This window comes from Pezoporus occidentalis, unplaced genomic scaffold (genome assembly GCF_034315485.1).
Source record: "Pezoporus occidentalis ecotype Australia unplaced genomic scaffold, CSIRO_AGI_Poc_V1 ctg200, whole genome shotgun sequence".
Lineage (NCBI taxonomy): Eukaryota > Metazoa > Chordata > Aves > Psittaciformes > Psittacidae > Pezoporus > Pezoporus occidentalis.
In genome coordinates this window covers 2502988-2529276 of record NW_026913857.1, presented here as the reverse complement: position 1 = coordinate 2529276, position 26289 = coordinate 2502988, and the positions used below count along the sequence as shown (strand labels likewise).

The following is a 26289-nucleotide window of genomic DNA, read 5'->3' as shown; positions in this document are numbered from 1 at the left end:
ATGTGAAAGAGATGCTAGTGGAGAAAAGAGGAAAAAGGTCCATAAGCTTCTGTAAACAAACCCCATGATCCCCACCCAGAGCAGAGGGAAGCTTCTTGCTCGACTGCTCAAAAAGAGAGCAGAAGCTTCCATCACCATTCACCATGTGGCCACTGAGCTCTTCATCTTATTTCTGCACATGGTGAACCCAGGTTCATGTTTGCTGCAGTTGAGATACTGATCTCAAACAAAAAAGCAGCCTCTGGCAGGCACGAGCCACCCCAGGGAGGGTGTCCAGCCATGAGGTGAAGAGACCAGGGACTCTGCAGATTGCTGCAGCACTGGGCAACAACCCGACACCCTTTGAGAGACAAGCAGGAATAACTACACTACATCACTGTCTCTCCATTGCCTAACACAGAAGCTTTCATACCTGCTCAGAAGCTCCTACCAGAAACCATCAGCTTCTGGGAGACCTTTCTAACAAGCATCAGCAAGAGTAAAATCCTTTTAAGACAGCATTTGATCAACTGATGGGATTTCACGGCTGTCAGAGATAGCTGGCAATGGCACTGCATGATCCTGGAGGTCCCTTTCAGTCTGTCTATATTGGTATGTATGCATCTATCTACCTATCTATCTATAGAAAAACATTAGCAAGCTACTCGGCCTGCACTCACCACACACTTCTCAGCAAAAGCAGGAGGGATTTGAATGCTCCAAGAATAAACGATTCAGCTCCATCTTGTGTTTCTGCTTTTGACATACTAAACAGGACTCCAGCTTGTCAGGATAAAATCCAGACAGCTGCAATATATGTACAAAACTGGGACAATTCAGATTAAAACCCCATTTTCCTCTGTGTTTCTCTGAATACTTCCCCCCTCCCAACAACTGTCCTGAAAGGAAGAGAGGAAGTGGGAGGATTTCCCACAATCTGCGTTCGGCTCAGAAACCCCAGCTCCCTGAATAATGCTTGATTGTGCCTTAGCACAGATTATTTTGAAATGATCATCTGCGAGAGCCACACAATCAGCACCCTGTCAAAGGAAAGCAAAAACTGGGACAGTTCCTGAGGAGGTCTGCAAAAAGCCCTTTGGTCTCCTTTCCAAAATGAAGCACGCTGCACTTAACAGCAATTGCCCAGGGCCCTGCAATCATGTACTGATGCATGAATGCTGCTTTCAAGAACAACTCATCAAGGCGCTCTGGGGTCATCATAGGCTGCAGCGAGAATCACAGTCTCCCTGGGTCAGAAATTAAGGGCACAGACATATCCCAAAGAGTATTTTGCACTGAGAGGTGGTGTAATCGCAGAAGAGAATTCAAGACCTGATGACTCTGTCCTTTCTCGTGAGCACGTACACACTACAACAACTCATCACAGCAAAAAGATCAGGCAAAAAGGGACAGTCACCATTTCGGCACATTTGTCTTGCTGCTCAAGGCCTGGTCCCTCAAAAAATGACACACAGATACTTTTGCAAGAGGTTCACTGCTCAAATCCACAGGTGGTTTGGTTCCTAATGCCCCAACCGGGACTGGCTTGAGATGTCAACAGCCTCTCCCCTTGGCTTTGTTATTCGGCATCTGAGGGAGCATTCTGAGCTCTGGCCATGAAATCACTTCTTCAATTATATCATACTGCCACACTTGACTCAACAGACTCTCTCTTCCTCCCCTAACAAGCAAACATCAGGCAGCAGCAAGTAAACCCCTTCAGAAACACAGGCTCCCTCAAGGCAGGTGTGACTTCACTTCCCGATTTCCAAATATCTGTGACAAATTGCATGAATACCATCATTTCAAGCAACATTACAGTTCCATGTGTGATAGCTACATTAATGAAATACATGGCTAAAGCTCTCCCCCATGAAAAGGTGCTTTGGAAGCAAAGCTAAGCATTCAAGGAAGAATAAGCCTAATCAAGAACCCAAAGACTGAACCTGACGTATCTGAGTACTTGCATATGAAGTTGTCCAGATGTTCATATGTCTTACTGCACGTGAATCAAAGCAGGAAAGTGAAGCCAAAACCTTATGAAAAGGCCTAGTACTCATTAGATTTCCCTTGTTTTGGAGAACACCAAAGGCTGGATCCAGCTCTACTCCTGCTCTGTGTCAGCACAGACTGAACACATTCATCCTCCATGAAGAGCTGGGCCAGTAGGACCAGGCTCTGGAAAACAGGCTGCTCTCGCACAGCAAGCCCTTACTGGGTTTCATAACAGGCAAGAGAAACAAGATGCTCCCAGAATCTGATGGCTCATGCCATGCTAACTTGCTGGTGGAGAGCCCCTGTGCTCCTGTGAGCAGGTCAGCAACTACCTGTGCTGTGGTGGACCAATATCCGCTGGGTACTCCCACCAGGGGTCCTATCTGCTGCCAACTCTGGGAGCAGTGACTGTATCTCGTGTAAGGACAAGGGCATGGGGCACCAAAACTGCTCCAGTACACGGGCTTCATCTTTGTAAGAGCACTGGAAAGCTGGGGAGGAGGCACTAAGGAGGGGGTCAGGACAAGCCCTTTTCAGCAGCAACAGGCACCACCATACTCTTTCCTCCCACTGTGCCATGTAACATGGTTACCCTCTCCTCCCAGCCCTCTCAAGGGGCATCATTACAAGTGATGGCCTGAGCCCGCATGTACCTGAAGACCCGACACAGAACACAGAGCTGCAGCCCAGCAGTTTACATGCTCCATGGAGCCACACAGACTGTGCACAGCACAACAAGAACAATCCTGGAAAGTGATCCAGTCAAGCCCCTTTTGACAGGAATGTCATGCACCTCCCCAACAAGTTGTCACAGGTCCCTCCACCTGCTCTTGCCTGCACAGATTTGCTGGAGCAGAGGACAGTTATTTCAATGTTCATCCAAGGAGTGATGCCTATCCCCTTGCTTCCTGTCTGCCTGCATCCCAATCACTTCTGCCCCAGTTCCTTCGGTGAAGGGGTCACTGGCACAAGGAGGAAGAGAGACAGTGAGGTGGATGGAGTCAAGCTGAAGCTAATGATGCCTCAAGCGACAGGACCTTCTCTTCCAGCGAGGACGTGTGTGGGAGTGAGTATGCTCAAGAGGAGCTGATCAGTATTCAGTGAAAGGCTCTGCCACCGCACTGCCCGCTCACATCCCTCCTCCTCCCAATGACTCGGTGTGCGGGAGGAGGCAGCAGCCCTTCCTCAGCAGCACCCCATGGTGCCTCACTCCCACATCCCTGTCCTCCCCTGTAGTGGATTTCATGCCTCCCTCCTCACACAAGCACCCCTCCATGTCATTTCCCCAGCTCTGCAGCACTGATGTCCCTGATCCACCTCAGACCATCAACCGTTGACCCTGCCAGTTCCTTTGGCAGAGCCTTGGCTTGTGGGCACCCACCAGCACGGTATGATTTAGGGACCAACAGGAGCATCATCTGACAGCCTCCCTGTGCTGGGGAGCAACTTCCCTCTCAAGCAGGGATGCAAAATGCAGCCCTGGTGTGGGAGAGGATGGGTGGCAATGCTCCAACCCTGCCAGCCATGGGGAAGGTAGAACACGTGGGGCAAGATGTGCTGGACGAACAACCCTCCATAGCCATCTACCCACCGCGGGGCTCAGCCAGGGCTGCTGGTGCAAGCCACCACGGAGCTCACCTTGTGGAGCTTCCACATGGCGCCCAGGGCCTTGACTTCGTGGCTGGAATGCTTGCCCTCCTCCAGGCACTGGTAGCAGACGGGGCTCTTGCACTGCACGCAGTACATGCTGTGGTTCTCCAGCTCATGGTCGGTGCAGGTGGAGATCTTGCGGGGGCTGAGGCGGCGGCTGACGCGACCCTGTGCCGGGGGGACCAGGCGGTGCTTGGCCAGCGGGCCCCGCGGCGGGTGGCACCGCAGGCGGCAGGGATCGCAGTAGAAGACGTCGCACTGCTCGCACATGACGGCCGCCTCCTTGGGCGCCTTCTCGCAGAGCTGGCAGCGCAGAGCCGCCGCCCTGCCCTGCTGGTAGCGGTCGATGACGCCCTCCAGCAGCCGGTTGCGGGGGAAGCCCCGCAGCCCGCGCTCGTCCAGCACCAGGCTGCGGTGGCACTGCGGGCAGGTGAGGCAGGCGTTCCGCGGCGGCGGCGGCGGCGCCAGGGCGGCGGGGGGCGGCGGGGCGGTCGGCGGGAAGACGCGGACTCCGTTGGGGGACTTCTGGCAAGGGGTGGTGGGAGCGCTGGCGAAGCCGCCGTAGGAGCCATAGCCGCTGTCCGCCTCGCTGTACAGGCTCATCTTATCCAGGTCCAGGTAGTCATAGTCGGAGACGGCCGAGCCCGAGGCGCGACGGCTCTGCGGAGACTCCGACTCCGGTGTCTGTACCAAGATGTTGCGGGCGCAAGCCTGGCACAGGTTGTGCGAGCAGGGCAGGATGATGGGCTCCCGGTAAAAGGAGCCGCACACCGGGCATTTCAGCTCCTCTTCCATTTCTTCCATAGGGAACGGAAAGCAGCGGCAGCGGCCGCAGCACCGCGACAAAACCCGCCCGCACCACCCCGCGCCTCAGCGCCGACTGCCGCGGGAGGGCCCCGCCCCGCCCCTCGCCATTGGCCCGAAGCCGCCGGGGAGGGCGGGACGCGCGGTCCCATTGGCTCCGCCCCCCGCGGGCCGTGCTGCGGGGGTTGCTCCGCGGGGCTCCGGTGTGGAGCGGCGGGAGGGCGCTGGGGCCTGGGTTCGGCCCGGGGGCTGCCCCTGCTTCCCCGCAGCGGCTCCATCCCCGCGCCCACCGGGAGCATCCGCAGGGGCACGGGCGCCTCGCTTTCCCCCTGTGGGACCTGCAGCAGCTGCCCCGGGGTGCCCCCAAGATGGCGGCATCCCTTAGGCTCCTACACTGCAGCTTCCCCAGGCCCACATCCCGGCCTGCGAAGGGGTGCGGGGCCCTCGCTGCCGGCGGCAAGGGGCCAGCAGGATCCTGCCACGTGCTGCTGCCGTGTCAGGACTGTGTTGGCTCAGCGCCCGCAGGGTACTGTAGTGGTCCACATGGTCCGATGGCCACAGGATGCTTTGCAGCCTCTCTCCCGTTGTTTTTTACGGGACCCAGCGAGTGAGGCTCGGCTGTGGGGGGCTTTGGGGGGCCACAGAGGCTGAGCCATAGGGCCCTGGCTGCAAGGAGCCCCCATCCCAGGAAGAGTGCATTTGGGTGGCCGTTTTGCAGAGGACAGGGGGTGTGTGCGGTACAGGGGGCGCTCCAGCATGTTCCCCTCTGACAGCACAAGGTGAGTTTTTGGGGCTGGGAGTGCTGGAGGTCTCCAACCCGCTGAGGGGCTGGGTCATGAGGCTGTAGTAATAGTGACTAGAATAGCCACATGTATCTAATAAATGCAACAGGCTCAGTAATGCTATAGCTTCCTATTAATCACCTCCGTAAGATGACTGTGTTGATATGCAGGCTGGCATGCTGTGGTCCCTGAGCCTGGGCACAGCCTGAGCATCCCATGGGATGCTGCTCTGGCTGTGGAGAGCAGAGAGGGGGCCTGGTGGGACTCCTGCAGCTGGCTTGTCAACCATGCATGCTCTGAAGGTTGTCTAAGGTCTTTGAAAATACCCTGGCAACATGCAGTGCGGCATAGCGGTTCCTTCTCAGCCAATGGAAAAATAAGACTGCTTGGAATGTCTGTGTTATCTCATTCTCTTCTCTCTCTGCACATGTTTGGGGCTGCCCCTTAGCGCAGTTGCTCTGTGCCTCCCTCGTTGTTATCTTTGGATCTCTCTTGGGAGAGGACTCATGATGTGAGATGCACAGTATGAGAGTACAGGGACAGTCCAGCCTGTGGCTTCAGACAGAGCTCAGAGGAGCTGCAGATCCTCTGTGAAGCTGCTGTGGGAGCAGGAAGGGCCTGAAAAGGTTGGCTTGTGATCCTGTGAGTGGGGCATGGGACCCAAAGGAAAGGATGAGCCCTTGCCACCATTCACAGGTAGTTACTGAGGGTGCAGGGAGACTGCCTTTGGGATCCTGATGCTCCAACAGCATGGGGTGACACAGGGAGATTGGTGGCAAAGCTGGGGAGACTGGGCACAGCAACTGCCCAGTAATTGTGAGAGGGGGAGGGCTGGATGCTGACAGGCCCCTGTCATTGAGGGTTTGACCAGTCTGGGGCCAAGGGCCAAGACCTGAGCTCAGCTGGAGCCTTGGGACTCTGGGCAGAGGGGTGGGAGAGCGCCTGGTGAGGCTCATAAGCCCTCACAGCCCTGACAGTGTGTGATGGTCCCCACTGGTGGGGATGATCTCCAGGATCATCCAGGAGGTGAAGTGATTTGCTTGGGGCTGGAAATGTACGGAAAAAATGGGACAGTCACAGAATCATAGAATGTGTTGGAAAGAACCTTCAAGCTCACCCAGTTCCAACCCCCTGCCATGGGCAGGGACACCTTCCACGCGACCAGGTTGATCCAAGCTCCGTCCAGCCTGGCCTTGAACACTGCCAGGGATGGAGCAGCCGCAGCTTCTCTGGGAAACCTGTGCCAGTGCCTCCCCGCCCTCACAGGGAAGAACTTCTTCCTAATATCTGATCTAAATCTCTCTGTCAGTTTAAAGCCATTCCCCCTTGTTCTGTCCTTACAGGCCCTTGTTAAAAGCCCCTCTCCAGCTTTCTTGTTGGCCCTTTTAGGCACTGGAAGCTGCTCTAAGGTCTAGTTGGAGCCTTCTTTTCCTCCAGTTTCAACAAGCCCAGCTCTTACAGTCTGTGTCCATAGCAGATGTGCTCCAGCCCTCGGAGCATCTTCATGGCCTCCTCTGTACTTGCCTGAACAGGTCAACATCCCTCTTGTGCTGGGGACCTTGGCAGTGGACGCAGTGCTCCAGCAGGTGATGTCTCACAAGAGTGGAGTAGAGGGGGGATTCACTGGTGCTCTCTCCTCTGGCTGCTTGTTACACACATCCAGAGTGCTGGGAAGTGGTCCCTCTACTCCAGCAATCGAGGCTATTTTCTGGAATATCCAAACCACATAATGCACTTGCCACCGCTCTTGGCCACACCCGTTTCCATGGTGGGGAGATGGCAGAAGTACTGAAAGCACCCCAGGGCTGTCTGTCCCCCACTTGAGGGCTGTATACCTGGACACAAGGCTGCCTTCCCCCTTTGTGAGGAGCCAATTTTGCTGAGCCATGCTGTTAATCTGAGTCTTGTGCAGATTAAAGGGATATGGTGTGAGTGGTGATGGCAGCAGGGACCTATTGCTGCCATGCTTATTTTATCCCTCTGTGGGTACCTGGGTGACTCCACAGTCCAGGACTGCTGATCCTGAGCTGTGGTGTCTCATAGGCAACCATGGGGACACACGAGGCACTGCTCCCTACATGCCTGCCCATTAGCCAACAGCTAGGGTAGGTACAGAAGAGATTTGAGTGGGGTTTATCAGATTGAGCCTTGCAAAGCCAAATCCGTTGCAGGCCCAGCTAAGGGCAGGGACATGGAGGGGTTATTTCCATCCCCAGCGGGTTTGTGCAGTTCCTGGGATCCAGTGAGCAGGTAGAATTTCAAGCTCCTGCATTGGTGTTCAGAAGGAGGAAAAGCCCAGGAGCTGAGATGCACAAGGAAGGTGCTGCCATTTCTCACCCTGATAAGGAGGGGCAGGTGAAAAGGACTTTCCAAGTGTTTCTCAGACAGCAGCTTTGTGCTTTCCTGTCTGCTTCTCCAAGCTCATGCTGGCTCCATATTGATCACTTGCACCGTGGCTTCCCATGGACTCTGCTGAGCATTCCTCATTTTCTCCCCTTTGATGTCTGCTCAGAGTTGCTCATTTGTTTCCTGCTCTCATTTCTCTAGCTGCCCTGTTGCCAAAGTGAAGCCATCATTCCTTGTTTGCTCTGCCTCTTGCTTCCTGTGGCCATTTTTCACTCTGTCAGGTATGTGATGCCATTTCTGCTGTAGTGATATGCTGGTCATGTAAATAGGAAGAAAGAGGGAAAAGCCCTACAAAGAAGAATGCAGCCAGTGCATTTGGAAGCAACCATTGGTCATAAACATTCAGCTGTTTTCTTTTTGGCACAGCAGCTTATGTCCTCACTTTCATCTCAGCATGAGGCAAGAGTCCCCGTGCTCTGGCTGTGTGTTATTTACAGTGATCAGCCCTGTTACTGCCCCAAGAACTGTGCAGCATGCAGATATGAACCTGCAATAATTACTTGACCCAGCTTCCACATCCATTTATCCAATGTTGCTGAGCAGCGATTACAAATTAAAGGAGCAAGAAGTCATCGTGTTCTAAGCTGGCTCTTGCTTTCCTCATGTGTCTTTTGCCAGCAGCCTCAGCTTTGGAAATGGCCCCGGACCCCACCGCAGTGGTGTATCTCTGTTTCTGCTGCATCCCACCTCTGCTCTGGGGGTTCTGGAAGATGTCACTGGACTGAGATAAATTACAGTCATTGGGACTCTATGTAAGTGCTGTTGCATCCTTGTGATTCATAATGACAAGCGGGACTGTTATCATGAACTGTTATCAACTGCTTGCTCCTGGCCATTCCCCTCTATGCCCTGCCTGGTGTGTTTGCTTTGTCTGCTGGAAACGCAGATTAGAAATCAGTACCAAGCTTACAGATATCGACAGAAGCAAGATGGGGCGGTGGGCGATGCTGTTTGGATTGTCTATGGTAGATCATGACAAGATCGCAACACCACCGTGGCTTTGTTCAGCCCATCAGAAAACCACAGTACCTGGGCTGTGACGCAAGGTCTGGAGGTAGCCTCTGGTATTGGGACCTGCTTCCATATCTCCCTCCAATCTCTGTCCTAGCCACCTCCTTTGGCTCATGGCGTACAACTGCTGCATTGCGTCTCCGAGTTGTTCCTTGACAAATAGAAATATGGGGAAAGAGAAGATGGGCAGATGCCATGAGGCCCCAAGGGACCACAAATAGGGAGGTGGAAAGGGATGGAGAGCATGAGAGCCCTTCATCCTCCCCCCCCCAGTTCCCTGACAGGATGGAGGCGAGGGCTGGGATAATGACCAGGACTTGCCCAGTGCTGGAAGCTGGAGGGAAGAATTGAGTGCAATATTCTGGAGTTATCTTGGGGAATGGAAAATCTTCATCGCAAAGTGGCATGAAAGATCTGAACCTTGGTGTTTCTCCATGGAAATTCTGCAGTATTTAAGTCCATTAAATCCCCATGAGAGGGAGGTGGTGGTGACACAAAGGTGGAGGTGGGCAGCTGAGAGCAGGTCCCCAGCCTACTGCAGCAAGACCCGCACGGGATGCAGAGCTGCTGGGCAGGACACCACAGGCACAGAGGGCTGGGAACCCTGCCTGTGAGGCAGGGACTCTTTCCTCCATTGTCTCAACTAAGTATGTTCTTATTGTTAATATTACCTTGATGACAAATAACTGAACTTCACTTGCTTTGGGCAACAGTGCTTTCTTAAACCTCTACTGTTTTATGTTTATGCCTGTGTATGTGCAAACACATGTTTGCTACAAAATCTTCCCCTCAAATCCCCACCAGCAAAAGGATTACAGGACAGAAGGAAGGCAGGACTTGGGTAATCAATAGCATTCATGTCTTCGGAACGAGGAGCAGTGGGACACAAAGCTGAAGGCTGTCTGTCGCTAATTAATCGGCCAGCATCATCCCTGCAATGATGATCGATCTCCATCAAAGGGCAGAGTGGGAGCCTGCCTGCATCTCCCCACAGGTGGGTCTCAGCAAGGCGTCAGGTTTGCTCCCACCTTTGCCTCCCCATATCGCACAGGGTCCTCAGGTCCAGGGTAGGGTTTCAAGGGGAGAGGTGGACTGGACAGACAATGGCATGCCTGGACAGACTGGACAGACAATATAGTGTGTGTGCAGGTAATGGGTAGCCAGGAGGGTGAATTTAGGTTGATTTATGAGGCTCTGAGCTGTGCTAGAGCTAGTACATGAGAGCAATGAGCTGAGACAAAGAGATCTGCAGTCTCCTTTGTTCATCGCACTCCCATAACACCCTGAGGAGATAAATATCAGTGGACGAGAGGTCAGGGCTCCCTTCCTGAAAGGAGGGAGTCAGAACATGGTTGGGGTGCCCCAGGGTCTTCCCCAAGGCCCGCTGTAATGCTGGAGAGGCCTCAGGTGTCTGATGCAAGCAGATGATCTTCCACTGCCCCATGGGAAACCTGCTTCAGGCTCTGGAGATGTGCGGTACCTCATCAGCTACGTGGGGCCTCTCCAACCTTTTGCACTGGAAAGCTAGTGCTCCCCTGTGTGTACTGGAAACATCTCAGCAGACACAGCCTAGGGTTCAAGTTGCCTTTTTATGACTTTAGGATATTGGCATCTGATAATTCATCACATCATGAACCAACACACCCTGATCCTCTTTCTCCTCAGTCATTCTGAATGGATGAGCTCTTGGCTGACAGCAGAAATCCTTGTTTATTAGTCCCTGCAAGCATGCGTGACCTTGAAGCCCATATCCTCGCTGTCGTTCCACTCCCCCAGGTCATTCAGACTGTTCAACATATCCTGCTGCTTCTCGGTGCTGAGGACACCTCCTGGCTTTGTGTCGTTAGCGCATTTGCTGGGGTCATTGCTCATCTTTGGCACCAGCAGCAGCAGCAGAAATGCTGGCAAGATGTCTAGCAGGGTCCCAAACCTGAAACTCCCAGGGCTCCAGCAGTAGCTGCCTCCCAGCACAATTTTCAGAGCTTCTTACTGGTTATCTCATTTATTCCAAGCACAATTTTAGGTGCACTGGAGAATCTCAGGCAGGTGAAACCACCTCTCATTTGTTTCTGAGGTCTCTTCAAGGAAAAGTGCTGCTGTATTATTGCAGATGAGCGACCTTCATTTTGAACCCAGGTGGAATCTTTGCCCATTTTATCTCACTGTTGCCAACTTGTCTGAACATGAGGGATCAAGAAGTACTTTGTGCCTGTAGCCGAACAGGAGCCCACCTCTGCCCTCACAAGCCCCCTCCTCAGGCTTGAAATATCCCAAATGCAGAAGGGTGAGGAACACTAACAGGGAAAACTGGGCTGCAACAACCACGAGTGAGAGGGGCTTTAAGAACCTGTTCATGTTACCTGGACGCCTGAAGGTCCTTGCACAAAAGATCCCAGAAGGACTGATCGTTGGCTTAGATGCCACTGTAGATGCTAAGGTTGTGTTTTTTATGGTTCCCCTAAGGGAAGAAGACAAACCTCAGTTTGTTTTCAGCTGGCAGGGGACAAAGTACACCTTTAACTAACTTCTGCAAGGGTATAAAAACTCCCCCACTGTTGCTGATGATGCTGAACTTGCCTTAACATGTGGGATGCAAGAAATACTTTGTGCCTGTAGCCAAACCTCCAAGATGTTGAATACTTGATGCCCAGTTCTCGCAAACCAATCTCCTCCTGCCTGGGCCAAGTTGCTTTCCATCGCTCAGAGCCTGCTGCAGCAGTCTGAAGGCTGTTGCCAGCTCTGTTGCCTCACTTCTGGCAGCAAACAGCAGCTTCCTGGGGTAGTGATGAGGTTTCCTGGGGCTGGATGGATTTTGGAAGCTAGAGGAGAGCTTCCCAATGGCAGAACACTCAAAGTCAGAGTTTTTCCTGTTGTGTAGGAAACAGCCAAAGCTGCTGGGAAGTGGCGAGTGAGAATTCCTTATCAAGGTGGTGACTTGAGCACCACTGAGTCTGCAACTCCTGTTTCAGACAAGCAGCACTCATCAAGTCACAGGAGATTTTCCCTGTTTTGAGCTTGGGGCTGTATCAACATTGGGAAGAGACTTTTCACTGGCCTCGGTGAGCCGTGAGTCAGGAGCTATGTGAATCACAGTTGGAGTCAGCATCTGACTGCTTCCCTACTCCCCAAACAACAGCACTCAGGGCTTGGCTGGCTGATGAGCAACATCTTCAGACTTATGTACCTGCTGCACCAAGAGAGTTACTCACTGCCAGCCACACAGAGCAGGTGTTAAATAAACCCTTGGTTGGTAACTGCTTAAACCCCTCTGAGTAACCTGCGGAGGTGGTCAAGGCTGCTGCATGCTCTGGCAGCCATGTCTCTTTGGCAGGGAGGCCAATGAGAACATCAGAAGTGTATTTAATGATATTTTCCTTGTAACAGACTTTAATTACAATCATTGAGCACACACTTTCCTTATTAAAACCAGCACTTCAGTGGTAGCAATGGGATAAATCCCCCAAATGTTGAAGAACTGTTGCTCTTCTCTGACGACTTCTTGGCAGTGATGCCAGCAGTGACCGTGGGTATCAGCAGGCGGCTGAGCCCTGGGGGTCAGTGCCTGCCTCGCTATCACCTCCTGGAAACATCTTCTGAAAACCATTTCTGAAAATGAGATGCTCTGTCAGGTAACTCCCAGCCTGGTGATATGCCTGGACCCGGGGATGTGTGACTGCTGCAGGAGGACTGTGAAAGAGAAGCTAAACACTTAAATGATGCCTCAGAGTGAGAGGTATTGAAAATTCTGTAAAACTAACTTTGATGGTTGCTTTCAAAGTGGCATCATTTTTAAAAATAGTATTTATTTATTTTTTACTCAGGGGAGCCACTGGAAAAATTCTGATTTTAACTGAGAGCAGAAACCATTGGTAATAGATGGGAAGAGCTAAGCTGCAAGTATAAATTGTGATGCCCCTTTGACCCTTGCCTTCGATGCTGCCCACTTACTCATCTCCCCTGAGATTAATGTCCCCTTCTCTGGCCTGTGACTCATTTTGGAAAACAGCATTATTAAAGTCATCCCACCCAAAATATCTGTCCTTCCTCCCACAGTCTGGGTTTGTCTTCCTCCTTTCTCTGCTGCCTAAAGCCTCAGCTGGGGAGCATTGAGAAAATGTGCTGAAGGGGTGATATTCCTTGTGTCTTCAGCATTGAAAAGGAAACTCCAACCAAAATGTATCAGTTTCACAAACAATTCAAGGCTTCTTTAACCATAATAGGGTCCTGCCATAGGAGACTGTAACGGTGCACAGCCCTATCAGGGTGCTCATGACAATCAGTGTGGGTTTTGGCTGTGCTGAACCAGCAGCTGGGGAATAACAAAATCAAACTGCCCCTGTGTGTGAGAACACACACGGCAAAGCACCAGCGAGCGGAGGCACACAGGAGCTGGCCAAAGGGGCTGGGTGGCATCCAGCACGGGCTGCTCTGCTCCACCAGCAATGTGCATCATGCCCAGGTCTTGGCTGGGCACCAGGGAGGTTTCTGTGCCTCCAAGCTGCCCGCTCAGGTCAGTCAGCATGCAAAAGCCTTTAAAGGCCTTTGCGTCTCACCCCTGAGGTCCTTCTGGTGACTGCTCATTTCCCAGTCGCTTTCCCAGATGTCTTTGGGAGATCTGGCTTGTGTGCACCAAACCCAAGGTGCATCGGTCTGCACTGCCTGTGGGAGAGGAAGCTCAGGGCAACCCTGGATTTTCTGAGCTGTTAAGTGGTGATCAGTTCTAGGATGTCTGCAATGAATTACCATGTTTCATTGGAAAATAACTGGAAGGCTAATGGGATCATTTTCTCCCCCAGCAGAGATTCAGCACACACACACACCAGAGTGGCTTCCCATCCTTGCTTCTCACTGGGGATGTTATCCTCAGCAATGCCCCAGCTCAAAACCCCCACCTCTGGGGATGCAGATGGCAGGGCCAAGTCTATCCCAACACCATCCCTCGGTGATGGCTCATGGGGTGCTTTATAACCTTACTGTCTGCGTCACCTCCCACCACCATAGAGTAGCTGTTCCCCACCAAAGGGGTTCAGTGTCCTAGCCCTAACTCTGCAGATGCAATGCAGGGTCCTTCCTTTGCCTCTGCAGTGCTCCAGCTCCAGAGGCTTTCTGGAAGCCAAGCTCAGCTGCAGCACAGCAGGCGCCGCAGCATGGCAAGCCTGCAGCACACAGAGCTGTTCCGTGCAGCAGAGCGTGGGAGCAATGCAGTGCCCATGGGCAGTTATTTAGCACAGCCACCCTCCATCGTTTCTCAGTGTGCTAAATGGCTGAGAGGCTCAGGAGGGCAGCAAAGGCATTTTGCATCTTGCTTCTCAATTAGGAGAGCTGTAAAAGCCGCCCTTTACTGGTGCACCAGGGTGACATCCCCGCTGGTGAATTCCAGCTCTGGCCATGGCTCCTGCAGTGCCCGGGGCGCAGCTTAGGAATGGTACCCGAGGTAATTGCAGGATATTCTCTTTTCAGACAATGCCTGCTTGCTTTGAGCAGAGTATGGCTCATTCATCATGATCTAAACCCGTTCAACCCCTACTAACCTCTGCAGTACAGCCTGCTTTGTTGAGATGTTGAAGTAAGTAAAACTTGAAATGATAATGAGCACCTGCATTCACCCAGGCATTAGAGAGCAGCTTCAGGAGTAGCTTCCCCATTACAGACCAGGGAGCAGGACCGTTTCTTTTCAAGCCTTATTCCACCCTTCTCAGCTTATTGCTGACAATTCTGGGGAAATCAGTTGAAAAGTTTTTGGCTGTATCGAGTGGGAGGCCAAAATCTAATGTATAGCTGAGCCTAGTGCAGACTTCTTCCGGCTGCCATGGTAACCAAGCTAACTAAAAATAAGAAGTATTCCCATAAATGTCAAAACACACCATGCTTCTGTGACGTACGGGGTATTTGACCTGAAATCTGTAATCATTATGTAACAATGTTTAACATCACAGTAATTACATGGGGAAATCATCTCCAGGTTAGATGCTTTGCATAACTCTGGTAGTCAACCCAGTTCCCGGTATTCTTTGATATCTCTGCTGTTAATGTGATAATTAGACGCTCAGTGTAGCTGTTTAACATCTGACATGCGGAGGGAGACACTGCACTCGTGGAATCAATGCCCCTGTCCATCTTCTCTAAATAACCACTAAATAAACCTCTGTCTGGGGCTTGGCAAAATCTGCTCTTTTGGGAGATCTGCCTATGCAGGTGGCAGCACTGCATGGACTTGGACAACCAGGATGCAGGGAAGACTTGGTGGTCAAGTTTCCCTGACAGACATGTGGGTATGTCACCAGCTAGCAGCCCACAGGTGGAGGCACCCCTGTGGTGCCTTTGTCCAAGGACTCAATGCATCTCTTCCTAGAGCAGACATGTGAGATAAGGCAGGGCCTTGGAAAGTGAGCCTGGGGAGACTTCTCACATATAGATGTCTTCATGGTGGACATCTAATGTTAAGTGGAATGAGACAGATGGGCTGATACCCACCTGCTGAGTTTTTCTGTTGCTCTGAGTGGCTTTCAGATGAAGCCCATGGCTCCAGGACACTCACCCTGCTTCAGAGACTTTGCAAGAGCCTGGGGTTGTCTCTGCCAAGGTCAGCAGAAGGTACCACCATGCCTCACCATGGGTTTGCTGGTGCCCATTGCTGCTGTCTGTTTTCCCTTCTGGGACATGGGAGGTGGGTTCTCACCAGAAGGAAGACAAGAGTGAAGAGGAAGGGTGCTTTGGAGAGGTGCTGTAGGAGACAGCACTCTCCCTGGCGCCATCCAGCCTCACATCCCAGGTTCTGCCAGCTGAATGCCAAGCCCTGGCAGACAGAAGTTGACCTTATGCCACGGTGGTGGCCAGTTGTGGCAGAGGCAATGATGGGACCAAACGCCCCACCTTGTAGTGGTGTGACAGTACCTACCCTGGAACTGCTGCTGTCCTGGTGCTGGGTCTGATGCCCCACGTGCCTCCCCTGTAAATGGGGCAGGCAGAACAACTTGTTCAGGAAGTCTGTCTGTCTGCTGGGAAGGCTTAGATAGGCTTGGGAGACTTGCATTCCTCTCACAGCCATTGCCTTTCAGCAGCCATATGGGCTTGCTCACTGAGCCAGCAGGTCCTAAACTGAAGACAATGGGAAGGACAGCAGCAGGGAGACCCTTCACTGCTCCCATGGCTGCCTCTTTGGGCTGAGGTGGTGCCTATGGCAGTGGTTGAGCTCCAGCCCCGCGTGGGATCAGTGGCATTGATCCCATGCTCACCCTCCACAGAGGAATCGCTGCTTCCAGCTCCTCAGCAAGTCTCCCTCTCCTCCTGGCACAGATAACGTGGCGTGGGTGTTCCACAAGCCCGTTGCCATGCAGTGACACACTCAGATGAATCAAGGAGGTGGTGGAAGTGCTGAGGAGACGTGAGGGAAGCAAACCAGGCGTGTTCCCAGCCCTGGCAGCCCACTCCTCACGAAGACTTGCCTCTGGCTGCCAAAGTCACATTTTTCATCTCAATAAAAGGACACCACAGTGGGAGGACACAGGCAGAAACCAGCATCTCTTCCCAGCTGGCAGACCACCAATGGGTATCCATGGGTGTCCGGTGTTGTTGCTCTTACACACCACTGCTACTTCCTGCTATTCTGCTACCAAGGTTAACTTCAGAAAGTTGGAAATCTTTCTTCGTGGGTGTTACTGCCAAACGCCTAAATATTCCCTTTACATTCAGGGGACCCAGCAACAAGCACCCAGCCCAGCCTCATGGCTGGAAGAAGATGTGCACCCCAACTGGTGCAGGCATGGTGAGAGTAGATGCTGGAGTAGGTGAACAGTTGATCTATGCAGGAGAGGATGTGGAAACAAAAAATCATAGAATCATAGAATCACAGAATGGTTTGGGTTGGAAGGGAGCTTAAAGCTCATCCACTTCCAACACCCTGCCACAGGCAGGGACACTTTCCACTAGACCAGGTTGCTCCAAGCCCCATCCAACCTGGCCTTGAGCACTGCCAGGGATGGGGCAGCCACAGCTTCTCTGGAGAAAAAGCAGGAAAGAAAAAATAAGATTCCATATGCCTTAACTTGAAAATAATTAATAATGCATCTTACCCCTATTTTACCTGAATATCAAATTTAAGAGTCCAGACTAATCACAGTTAATGTGTTTCTCCACTGCACCAAACATACGTTACTAAAACAATTAAAAACTTTCACATTCTTAAATCTAAATTAATAATCCCACAAAAAAGTCTTCCAAATACATAGTTTCTTAAATGAATAGAAAAGTTGCCAAAATCTATCAGAAATGATTAATAATTTATTATTAATAAATAACGATGCCAGTGCCTCACCACCCTCACAATGAAGAACTTCTTCCTAAGATCTAATCTAAACCTTCCCTCTGTCAGTTTAAAGGCATTAACCCTTGTCCTATCCCTTCATGACCTTGTCAAAAATCCCTTCTTATCCCTGTATGCCCTTGTCAAAAGTACCCCCGGATACTAGGAAGTCAGTGCTCCACACACACACATCAGTATGTGACTTCAGGCTTACAAACGGCCAAGAAGATACACATATAACTACCCACAGGTCCAAGAGCAGCCAGGTAAGCCTGTCTCCTGGCTGACAAGAGAACACTGACCAGCCACAGCCCTGCTCCTGGCATGGCTGGGTTGTAGAGGGCCAGGACCTGCTGGACACTCTTCTGAGCTCTGAAAGCTCTTGCCTTTAAGTCATGTTTCCCCCCTGCTTTTGGCTTTGATTTTTAGCAGAGTAACATCAAAGGCTCTTTCCAAGAAAACAAAAAGGGCATCATTTGTATGGAGACTTCAGCCGCCCACTTCTACAACTGTACAATTTGAAAGGGCTGCTAAAATGGCAGCGAAATGAAAGGTTTGGGGACTTGTGTTTGTGCCTTAACGCAGAGCAGTTGGGAGTGAAGGGGTGTGGAGAACAGGATTACAAAAAATCAATGTACAAAGAAAAAGGGAGAGTTAAAATGAGACAGTCTGGTCTTTCTGGACCTTGGAAAAGCCCTGGTGAGGAACACATCCACCTTGATGGGCTCCTGCAACCACTGGATGTCCTGGAGCCAGTGGTGAGTGCTGGCTGCTTGGGCTCCAGCAGAAGGCACTAGTGATCGGGACAAGACGAGGCAACACTGAAGCATTTTAACATGTAAGAAAGGGCATTTCTCAGAGTGCATGGGTTTGTAGCATCACAGCTAACAATTGCCAGTCTAACAGCCACATTCAACAATTTCAAAGCATTGAGGGATGTTTATATTAAAAAATCAAAGAAAATACATGGTAAGCCATTCTGTGATGAAATAGCACTCTCAGTAGTGGTCTTAACAGCACCTCTGTATAAGGTTGGATGTCAAAATGTATGTATGCTTTAGCATCATAGAATTTCATCTTGAAACAGCTCGGTGTAACAGAAGGAGATGCTGAGAAGTCAAAGCCTACTGTCAGTGTATTAAAACTTGACAAAATTGCAGGTTTGTTGTTTGTTTTTTTTTTAGGAAAACAATGTATCTGGAATGAAGCAGTGCATTAAACAAGTAACAGCTACACAGTCATTCATATATCATGGAAGAGGATGGATATGTATTGTGTAAAAATTTGTATTTATTATTCCATCCCTAACAGAAGACAGAAATACAGACAGGGAAGTCCACATTTGTTTGAGACTGTGATGCAGGATGGGCAGTAACACCAGCACATTCCTAGCAACCAGCAGAGACTCTTCAGCATGGCTTCATGCTGAAGAGGCCCTGAAGCCTTTGCCACAAAGCTGAACTATAGCAGCAGGGACTGGGCTTGATGACTCCCATTCAGCTGGGATGAGTTCTCCATGGTGCCTTCAGTAGAGGACTGCTGAGATCAAGAGACAGAGGGGAAGATCCCCACTCCAACAAGAGCATCCTGCAAAGGGGCAGCTCCAGGTCCCGTGGGAATTGGCATGTGCGTAGACTCCAGGTGTGTGGGGAGGCCATCTGTTCCAGAAGACCTTCCCAAACTCCATCCATGCTCAGCACAAACGGGTGCCATTTTTTCAAAGAGTAAGAGATCCCTCGTCCATGGACTTGTCCAGCCTCACCTGCAGCTCTTGGAAGTGTATTGTAGCCAAGGACTCTATGAAATCTGGGGCATTTTGGAGTCTCCCTGCTGGACTTGAGAGGTCCCTGCTCAAAGCCCATCAGGCCACTGGTGTTTCAGATGTGGTCAGGTGTGAAGCAAAGCCCAGCCCAGCCTTGAGTTCTCTTCAGCACAGATCCCACAGGCAGATGTGGGGCTCCCAAATATCTGGGGACATTCCAGAAAAGGTCCTTGTGCACTTGGCAACACTTTCACTGTCAGTTTTTACTGAAATATCATTAACCTGCTATTTTGCATAACATTTCTGCTTTTATTCCTTCCTCACAAGTGGCTGGCCTGGTCTCACTGAACTTTTCTGCAGAGGGAAGAGACCCGGCATGGGAAATGTCCGCTCTGGTTGCACAGAGTTTGGGGCAGTACCGTAAGCCACCAATAATGGTCTCTCAGTGGGAGGAGGTCAGCAGTGTTTGTAATGCAGGATGATGTTGGCTCCCCCCAGAAAAGAATTGAGCTCCTCAGTTCTTCTGACCAAATTTAATATCCTCTGTCGATTTCCAGTGCTTAAGTGGACCTTCAGTCTGAAGTCTATTTGCATTTTAATAAACGATCTTTGATGGAGAACACCTTTCTCTATTCATCACCTGCAAAAGAAGAGTGAATTGAAAATTATTCAGGAACTTAACGCATCTGAAAGGAAATTGCAGGCTATGGCTTGACTTCACTGAGAAATGTGAAGATCAAATGATCCTTGTCTACAACAGACATTAAAAACGAGCAGCATCACTTATGCTGAGATAGCACAAGGGAACGGCTTTCATTAAAGATGTTTCTGAATGAACTGTTTACTTTTAGGAACATAAGAGTGGCCATAAGTGGGGGATGAGCAAAGTGTGACCCTTGTCTAACCAACCTCCTCTGGTGGGTCAGGGACTTGGATCTGAATTGAGATGCTTCCTTGAAGGCCCTGTGGAAGCTGTGAGCTCAGCAGGGGTGAGGTGAGGGCTGGGGAAGGAATAGGATGGAGCAGAAAGGCTCCACAGAGAGGTGGGGAGCACAGGAGGATGGGAAATGTCCCGTTGTACTCCAAGGGTCAGTACAAACAGGTTCCATCACAGCAGCTCACTTTGCAGGATGAGGCCCAGGAGGGATGCAGGAGAAGGGTCTTCCTTGCTCCCTTTCTCCTGTAATCCTCTTTGGCAGATGCTGCAGCTACATCTGTGCCAGGAGCAGAGGTTTGCTGGAGGAGGAATGGGAGGTGGGCAGAAAAATTACCGGGGCAAAGGCAGTCAGAGAATAGGATCCCAGCATCTGAGATCTTCATTGTCTTCTCTGCTACTGAGCTTATGACAATTAAGCACCATCCAAGCAGGTCAAAGCGATCTCTACAGCACTGCTATCTGCAGCTGGAAAAAGGCTCCTCAGGCTTCCTATTTATACCTGTTTAGCAGCTGCTTTGCTGAACCTTCACACTGACATGGGGTGATGAGCACAATAGGGAGTCTTGGCTATGGCTTCCAAAGCTGATCCTAGGGAATTTAAATACCTCCAAGGGGTACTGATGGAAGAGGTCTGTGTCAGACCTGGACTGGCTTGGGAGTATCCAGCCTATCAGTGCAGTTCCACAAGCAATGCCAGGCTGGCCTCGTGACCCTTGTGATGCTGGCTGTGTCACCTCTAGGGTGGCAGGCATGTCCCTATGCCACACACTGGGTGTCACCACCTCTGCCCTCACCAGCCCCCTCCTCAGGCTTGAAATACCCTAAACACAGAAGCATGAGGAACATTAACAGGGAAAACCAGACAACCATGTATGAGAGCAGTTTTGAGAGCTTGTTCATGTTATCTGGAAGCCTGAAAGTAGTTGCACAGAAGATCCTAGAAGGACTGCTCACCAGCTTACTCCCTGCATCCAGCCATATGGCAGCTCCCACTGGCTCTGCCCAGTCAAAAGGTCTCTCCTGAAGTGCCACCTGCACTTACTGAGAATGAATGGAGATTTTCTGCAGATGACCTACAAACTTCCTACCTAGAATAGAAGGAGCACATTGCATCAGACACTGCCAGCGTCTCAGCCATGGTTCTTCAGGCTGTGATTCCAACCGTGAGGAGCAGCCCCCATCTTCCCTGCACCACTGGCAATGTGGGATCCCTCATTGCCCACTCACTCAGACTCCAGAACATGCCTTGGAAATCAGCAGCAGTGTCTCCTGCTGAGTTGGAAGTCTAGAAATTTGGCTCAGACTATTCCATGAAAAATGCATATTGTTATAGCTAGGAGGAAAATATCAGCGGGGAGAGGAAGGAATGAATCATTTTTGGCAGATGTCTCCACACTGCAAGTACTGCCTGGCTGTGGAAAGAAGTCATGCAAGCTAAGGGTGGTCTTGCTGCTTATCTAAATAGTTAAATAGAGCAAAACTGGCACGTTACATCCCATGGTGGCAAAGAGAAGAGCTACTGCAGATGCCTCCCAAAAACATTAAACCCAGAGCATCCCCAAAGAGTGGTCTCAAGAGCTGGATCAGTGAATACTGCATCTCTGTGATGCAAATGCAATCCCACTGCCATTGGCTGCTGAGGCTGCCTCCCGGGGTACCCACCACAAGAGGGATCCTTGCCAGACCTTTGGTGGGGACAAGGTGGTGTCAAGACACTAAAGCCCACAGCGGGCAGCCAGGCTGGGCCATTTCCTGCAGGATGCTCTGTGTCTCCCCTACCTGGTGCTTCATGTAGAGGATTTACGGTTTTGAAAAGACTAGGGATCAAGTGAGGAATAAATAAGGCATTTGCCTTTTAGAAAGAGGATGATTTTAGAAATGAGAAAAGCAGAAAACCCTTCCACACAACAGTTCCCAAGCATCACTGAGTCATTATTACATATATAGTTATTATTTATAGGAGAAATTACTTTTCATGTGAAAATTTCAAGCAGCCATAGGAAGCTTCAATCTATAGGCAAAGAAATATGGCAGCGACACCACTGGTGCTGGTATTAATTGCTACGCATTGCTCTTCCCATCCACATCTGCACTTCCTCAGGCTGCCAGCCCAAGCCAGCTTCTGGGGCAGATTTGGATAATCGCTTCCACAGAATGCCCTTTAAAATATATGGCAATACACCCCCAGCAGAAGGTGCCATCTTCCAGAGATGCTCTAAAAGGGCAGCAGAGAAAGATAGAGCCAGACAGAAGTCACTGTTGGTCCTTCAGAGCCTGGTCAATACACCTCAGGTTTTTACAGATGAAGGGAGGCTGTCACGGAGCGGTGACTCCTTGATGGATACGGAGAATGGCTCCTGCCAAGCTTCCCTCCTAAGTGGTTATTACAGAGGGAAGCGATTCAATTTACAAAGCTTTGAAGCACCAGAAAGATGCTTCCTTCCTCTAACACATGGCAGTGGGGGCATGCAATGCTCCTGGTTCCCCCACGAACTCTTGCCAAGCTCCCTATACCCTTCTCAGGGTGTGGGGATGTGGGGGACCACAGTGCATGGGGCAGCCAGCGGACACCAAGAGGCTGCTGCACAGTGGGGACATCAGCGTGTCGGTTAGTCGAGGTCTTACCGGCAGGCTCTGTTGTGTAAGCCAGCCGGATACCCAAGGATGCGCTCCTGAACTGCAATGGATAAAAATATCCTGGGAATATGTGTTGCTCCGACTAAAGCATTGCTAAAATAGAAGAGTGCACAAATCCCTTTTTAGCTGCTCCTTCTGAGCCTCCTGCCTTTTCTCCTGCAGAGCTCTTACCTGCAGATTGCTGGTGGGTTTATGTCTCACAGCCCTCATCATCCCCTCTCGCTGTGGACGTGGTACTTGTGTGCTACATGTGCCTGGGCAGGTGCTTTTCTTACTGTGATGTTGCTTTGTGTGAACTAGAGTGGGCATAAAGAGTGAGGTTAAGATATCGCTTTGCTCAAATTGGTAAATTAGTTGTAAAAGGGTTGGGGTGAATGGTGGATGTGCCATTTCCCCATGTCCTGGCTACTGTCCCCTGGCTCTGCTGTTGCAATATTCATACTGTAAAGTCTTCCCTTGTAGGATGGTAACATAAAATCCCATTTTCGGGATGCCTTTATGTTTGAAATCCAGTCCTCCTGGTCTGCTGCTGTCTGATCTGGCCATAAAACAAATTATGCCATCCCTGCACATAGAATCACACGATGGTTTTGGTTGGAAAAGTTCTTAAAGCTCATCTAATTCCATCCTCCTTGCCGTGGGCAGGGACACCTTTCAGTAGACCAGGTTGCTCAAAACCCTGTCCAGCCTGATCCAACCTGCCACCCCTCGTCAGGCTGGGGAAGGGTCTGTGCTCTGTGCACCGCAGAAGGGTATAAGGCACCTTGGTAGGCAGCTCAGTCACTCAGGATGATTGGGAAACATTATTAATCCTTTTGTATCCCACAGTAAGTGTATGTCACCCTGTCCTTTTGCATGCTTCTGCTGACAACTAAACATGCACACATTGTTAACAGCTTATTAAAATTCATTGGGAGCTGCCACTGCAGGCTGCTAAAATAGAGGCTGCTCTTGATGCTAAGCCAAATAATTTGAGTATTTCATATCGGTGATCATGTAAACAAACTGTCAGATATCCAGATGCAAGCATGGAGAAATACCCATGGACTGTGACAGCGACAGGGCTCAGCACATATTCGTTTACTAATCTGAGTGTTGTGAATAAATTAAATGACAGTGTTAGAAGTATATTCCCTGGGCTCATGTTCTGCTATATTAATATGTGATGATTTTGCATCTTGGGTCACTAAGAAAACAGAGACATGTTCAGCTGAGCCAAAGCCAGGTATATGCAGCCCCTTATTTTCACATTATAGAATCACAGAACAGTTTGGGTTGGAAAGGATCTTTAAGCTCATCCAGTTCCAACCCCCTGCCATAGGCAGGGACATCTTCCACTAGACCAGGTTGCTCCAAGCCCCTGTGTCCAACCTGGCCTTCAATACTGCAAGGGATGGGGCAGCCACAGCTTCCCTGGACAACCTGTGCCAGTGCCTCACCACCCTCACAGGGAAGAAATCTGTAGGTCTCCAAGTGGGGGATAATACTCTGTTGCGAGGAGCCAGCAGAAGTGTTAGGGAAGCAGCCATGCAAATAAAGCATGAAAAAAACAGTGGCTTTGTAGCTCTCTCCCTCAGATGTAGGACTATTTTCCATTGGAAAATGCGTATCTTGGATTTTAAGGCTGAGGCACCATGCTGCGCAGTAGTTTTGATCTCTTGAGCAAGGCCCAACAACGGCACAGCACTGCGATGGAAGGATGTCACCCTCTGAGAGCCAGCATGACTGCAAGGCTCTGTGTGATGGAGTTTATCACATCCCCTGCAACTTGTTACAGCCATTCCTTACCTTCCATTAAAAACATGCAGCTTATTTCCAACTTGAGTTTTTCAGACTTGAGCTTCTAGCTGTTGGATACCATTATGCACTGTTGTCATTACATCAAAAAGGTCTCCAACACAAACCTCTTCCCCCTGGGAACTGCACCGCGGTGGGATTGCACAGCCTCTGAATTGTTTGATGATGTGTGTATTTAGCTGTTTTCCTCTCAATTTCCCAGCAGTACTCTTCTAGGATCCCCATTTGGAAGATTGCTACTGCCAAGCACCACCAAAGGGGGTGATAAGATCAGAGGAACAATTGTGCTGTTCAGCCCATGGTCCACAGGGTTCATGTCTCCAGCTATGGGCCTAAGAGGATGCTGTCACAGAATTGCAATATATATGATTTATTCCTCAGCACCTGCCTGTTTCCTCACCTGTCCGTGGTTTGCTGTTTGCAAAGTCTCCAGAAGTCTCATAATTTTTGGCTTTCCCAAAGGTCTTCAGCAAATATTTCCCCAGATATGCTCTACATCGCACAGAGTATCCCTGTGGACACAGTGCACTGGCAAGGTGCTGCGCCCAGCCATTGCCTCTCCTGATGCAGGCACTCCACACATCATACTGCGACCCAGGCATGCTGCTCCAGCAGTGGCTTAGAGCCCAGATTTGTTCAAAAACTGCTCCTGGCATTGATGCGTTGCCTTTTGGCAGCTTGAATCCAGCCCCAGTTCCTAATCCCATCTGCCTCGTGGTGAAGAGGCGCCACTTGTCTCCGGGTTGCTCCTGCTCAGTGTTAAAAATGGGCTTGTCATCCCCAAACGCCATCTAAACCACTAATATCTCCCAGGCAGCACTTTCCCAGGGCAGGCCCTGCCTTCCTCTGCACAAACTCGGGTGCTGTTTTCACAGGAGCGAGCTCTTGGCTCTGTAACAGGTCTGCAGAGACACATTCTGCCACAGCACTGGGTTGGAGTCCATCCGTCTCCTCCAACACCACAGGGTTTGCAAAGCTCCTGCTGCCTGCCAGCTGGCTGTGCTTGGTGTTTCTACTCTGCCCGCTGGCCTCTGGCCACAGGGATGCAAGGGAAGTGCGTGGCAGGCTGCAGAGGAGAGTGATTCCCAAGCTGTGATGGGATCCTGGTGATGCTAGCACTGACCTCCCTGCTGCCTTCATGGGAAGTGGGATCAGCTCCATGAGGGAAAGAGACTTGGGCATAAGGGTTCTGGAAAGAAGAGAGGGGACCAGTTTAGCCTGGGGGTGCCAGGATGGCTTCAGGGCTCCGAGTGGAGACCAACCTCCTCCTGTGGCTCTTTTGCAGCCATGGTCTGTCTGGGCTGCAGGCAAAGGGTATGGCAAGAAGGAAGCTCCCAGCAGCAGGGACCTACAAAGACAGCAGTAGCTTGTGGACCATTATGTTCAGTAGCCAGCAAGGAGACCATCTTCATAATCCTTTCCTGTACTCATTTCTGTGTATGGCCCCAGCTGCACCCCACCAGCCTAGTTCACCCTGAGCCCAAAGGGGTTCAGGGGGACAGAGACAAGTGCTCCCACAGGGACCATGCTGCTGACACACATCTTGGGTACATACCCTTCCCCTGCTCCTTCTCCCATTGTTCGTCCCTGCAAAATGGAGAGCTTTGTGTTCCCGGTGCTGGACATGGCCAGCCCTTCCCCAAGCAGCTCTCCAGCCACAGGGAAACACTTGTCGCTCAGCCTGGGTAGGGAGGGCACACCGTGCAGGAATGCTACCACAGCTGAGACTGAGCCTGCAAAATCCTCTGGCCACTGCACCAATCACTTTACAGCCTCTCCCCTGCCCATTTGTTTGGACAGATGCATTAGCATTTGGAGCCATGTGGCCACCTTAACCTCACACACGCTGGCCTGTGCTCTCTGGAGCAGGGAAGTGCCCTTGCTTGCCCCCCCCACTGCAGAGGTACGTAATGTGGTCCATCAGCCAGAGTTGCAGCTCACTGGCATTGCCTCATCTTCAGAAGTGCAAGGACGATCAGCATAATGACTTCATTTCCAGTGGAAATCCAATTACTGCAGGGAAGCATTTCATTAGGGTGGATTTTCTCTGCAGCTGCCACACATGGGAAGCTCGCCTGCTGAGCAGCAGGCTCGCTGATGTTGGTGCCAGCACGGGGGACTACTGCTGTGCACGTGAGGTGGTGACAAGGTGCACAAAGCAGGATGTCACACCTCAGCCATCTCCTATGCCTTTCCCCCCAACCATTCCCAACTGTCTTCTCTTTCT

General features: G+C 51.0%; 1 protein-coding gene across 1 annotated transcript in view; it reads right to left on the bottom strand.

Annotated features, from left to right (window-relative positions):
- Nucleotides 1-4496, bottom strand: part of TRIM9 (tripartite motif containing 9) — a 41796-nt gene extending 37300 nt beyond the window's left edge. The window contains exon 1 of the mRNA XM_062618514.1: nt 3613-4496. Within this exon, the coding sequence (XP_062474498.1) occupies nt 3613-4428 (816 nt within the window). The 5' untranslated portion in view covers nt 4429-4496. The remainder of the gene's footprint in view (nt 1-3612) is intronic.
- Between the last annotated feature and the right edge of the window lie 21793 nt (nt 4497-26289).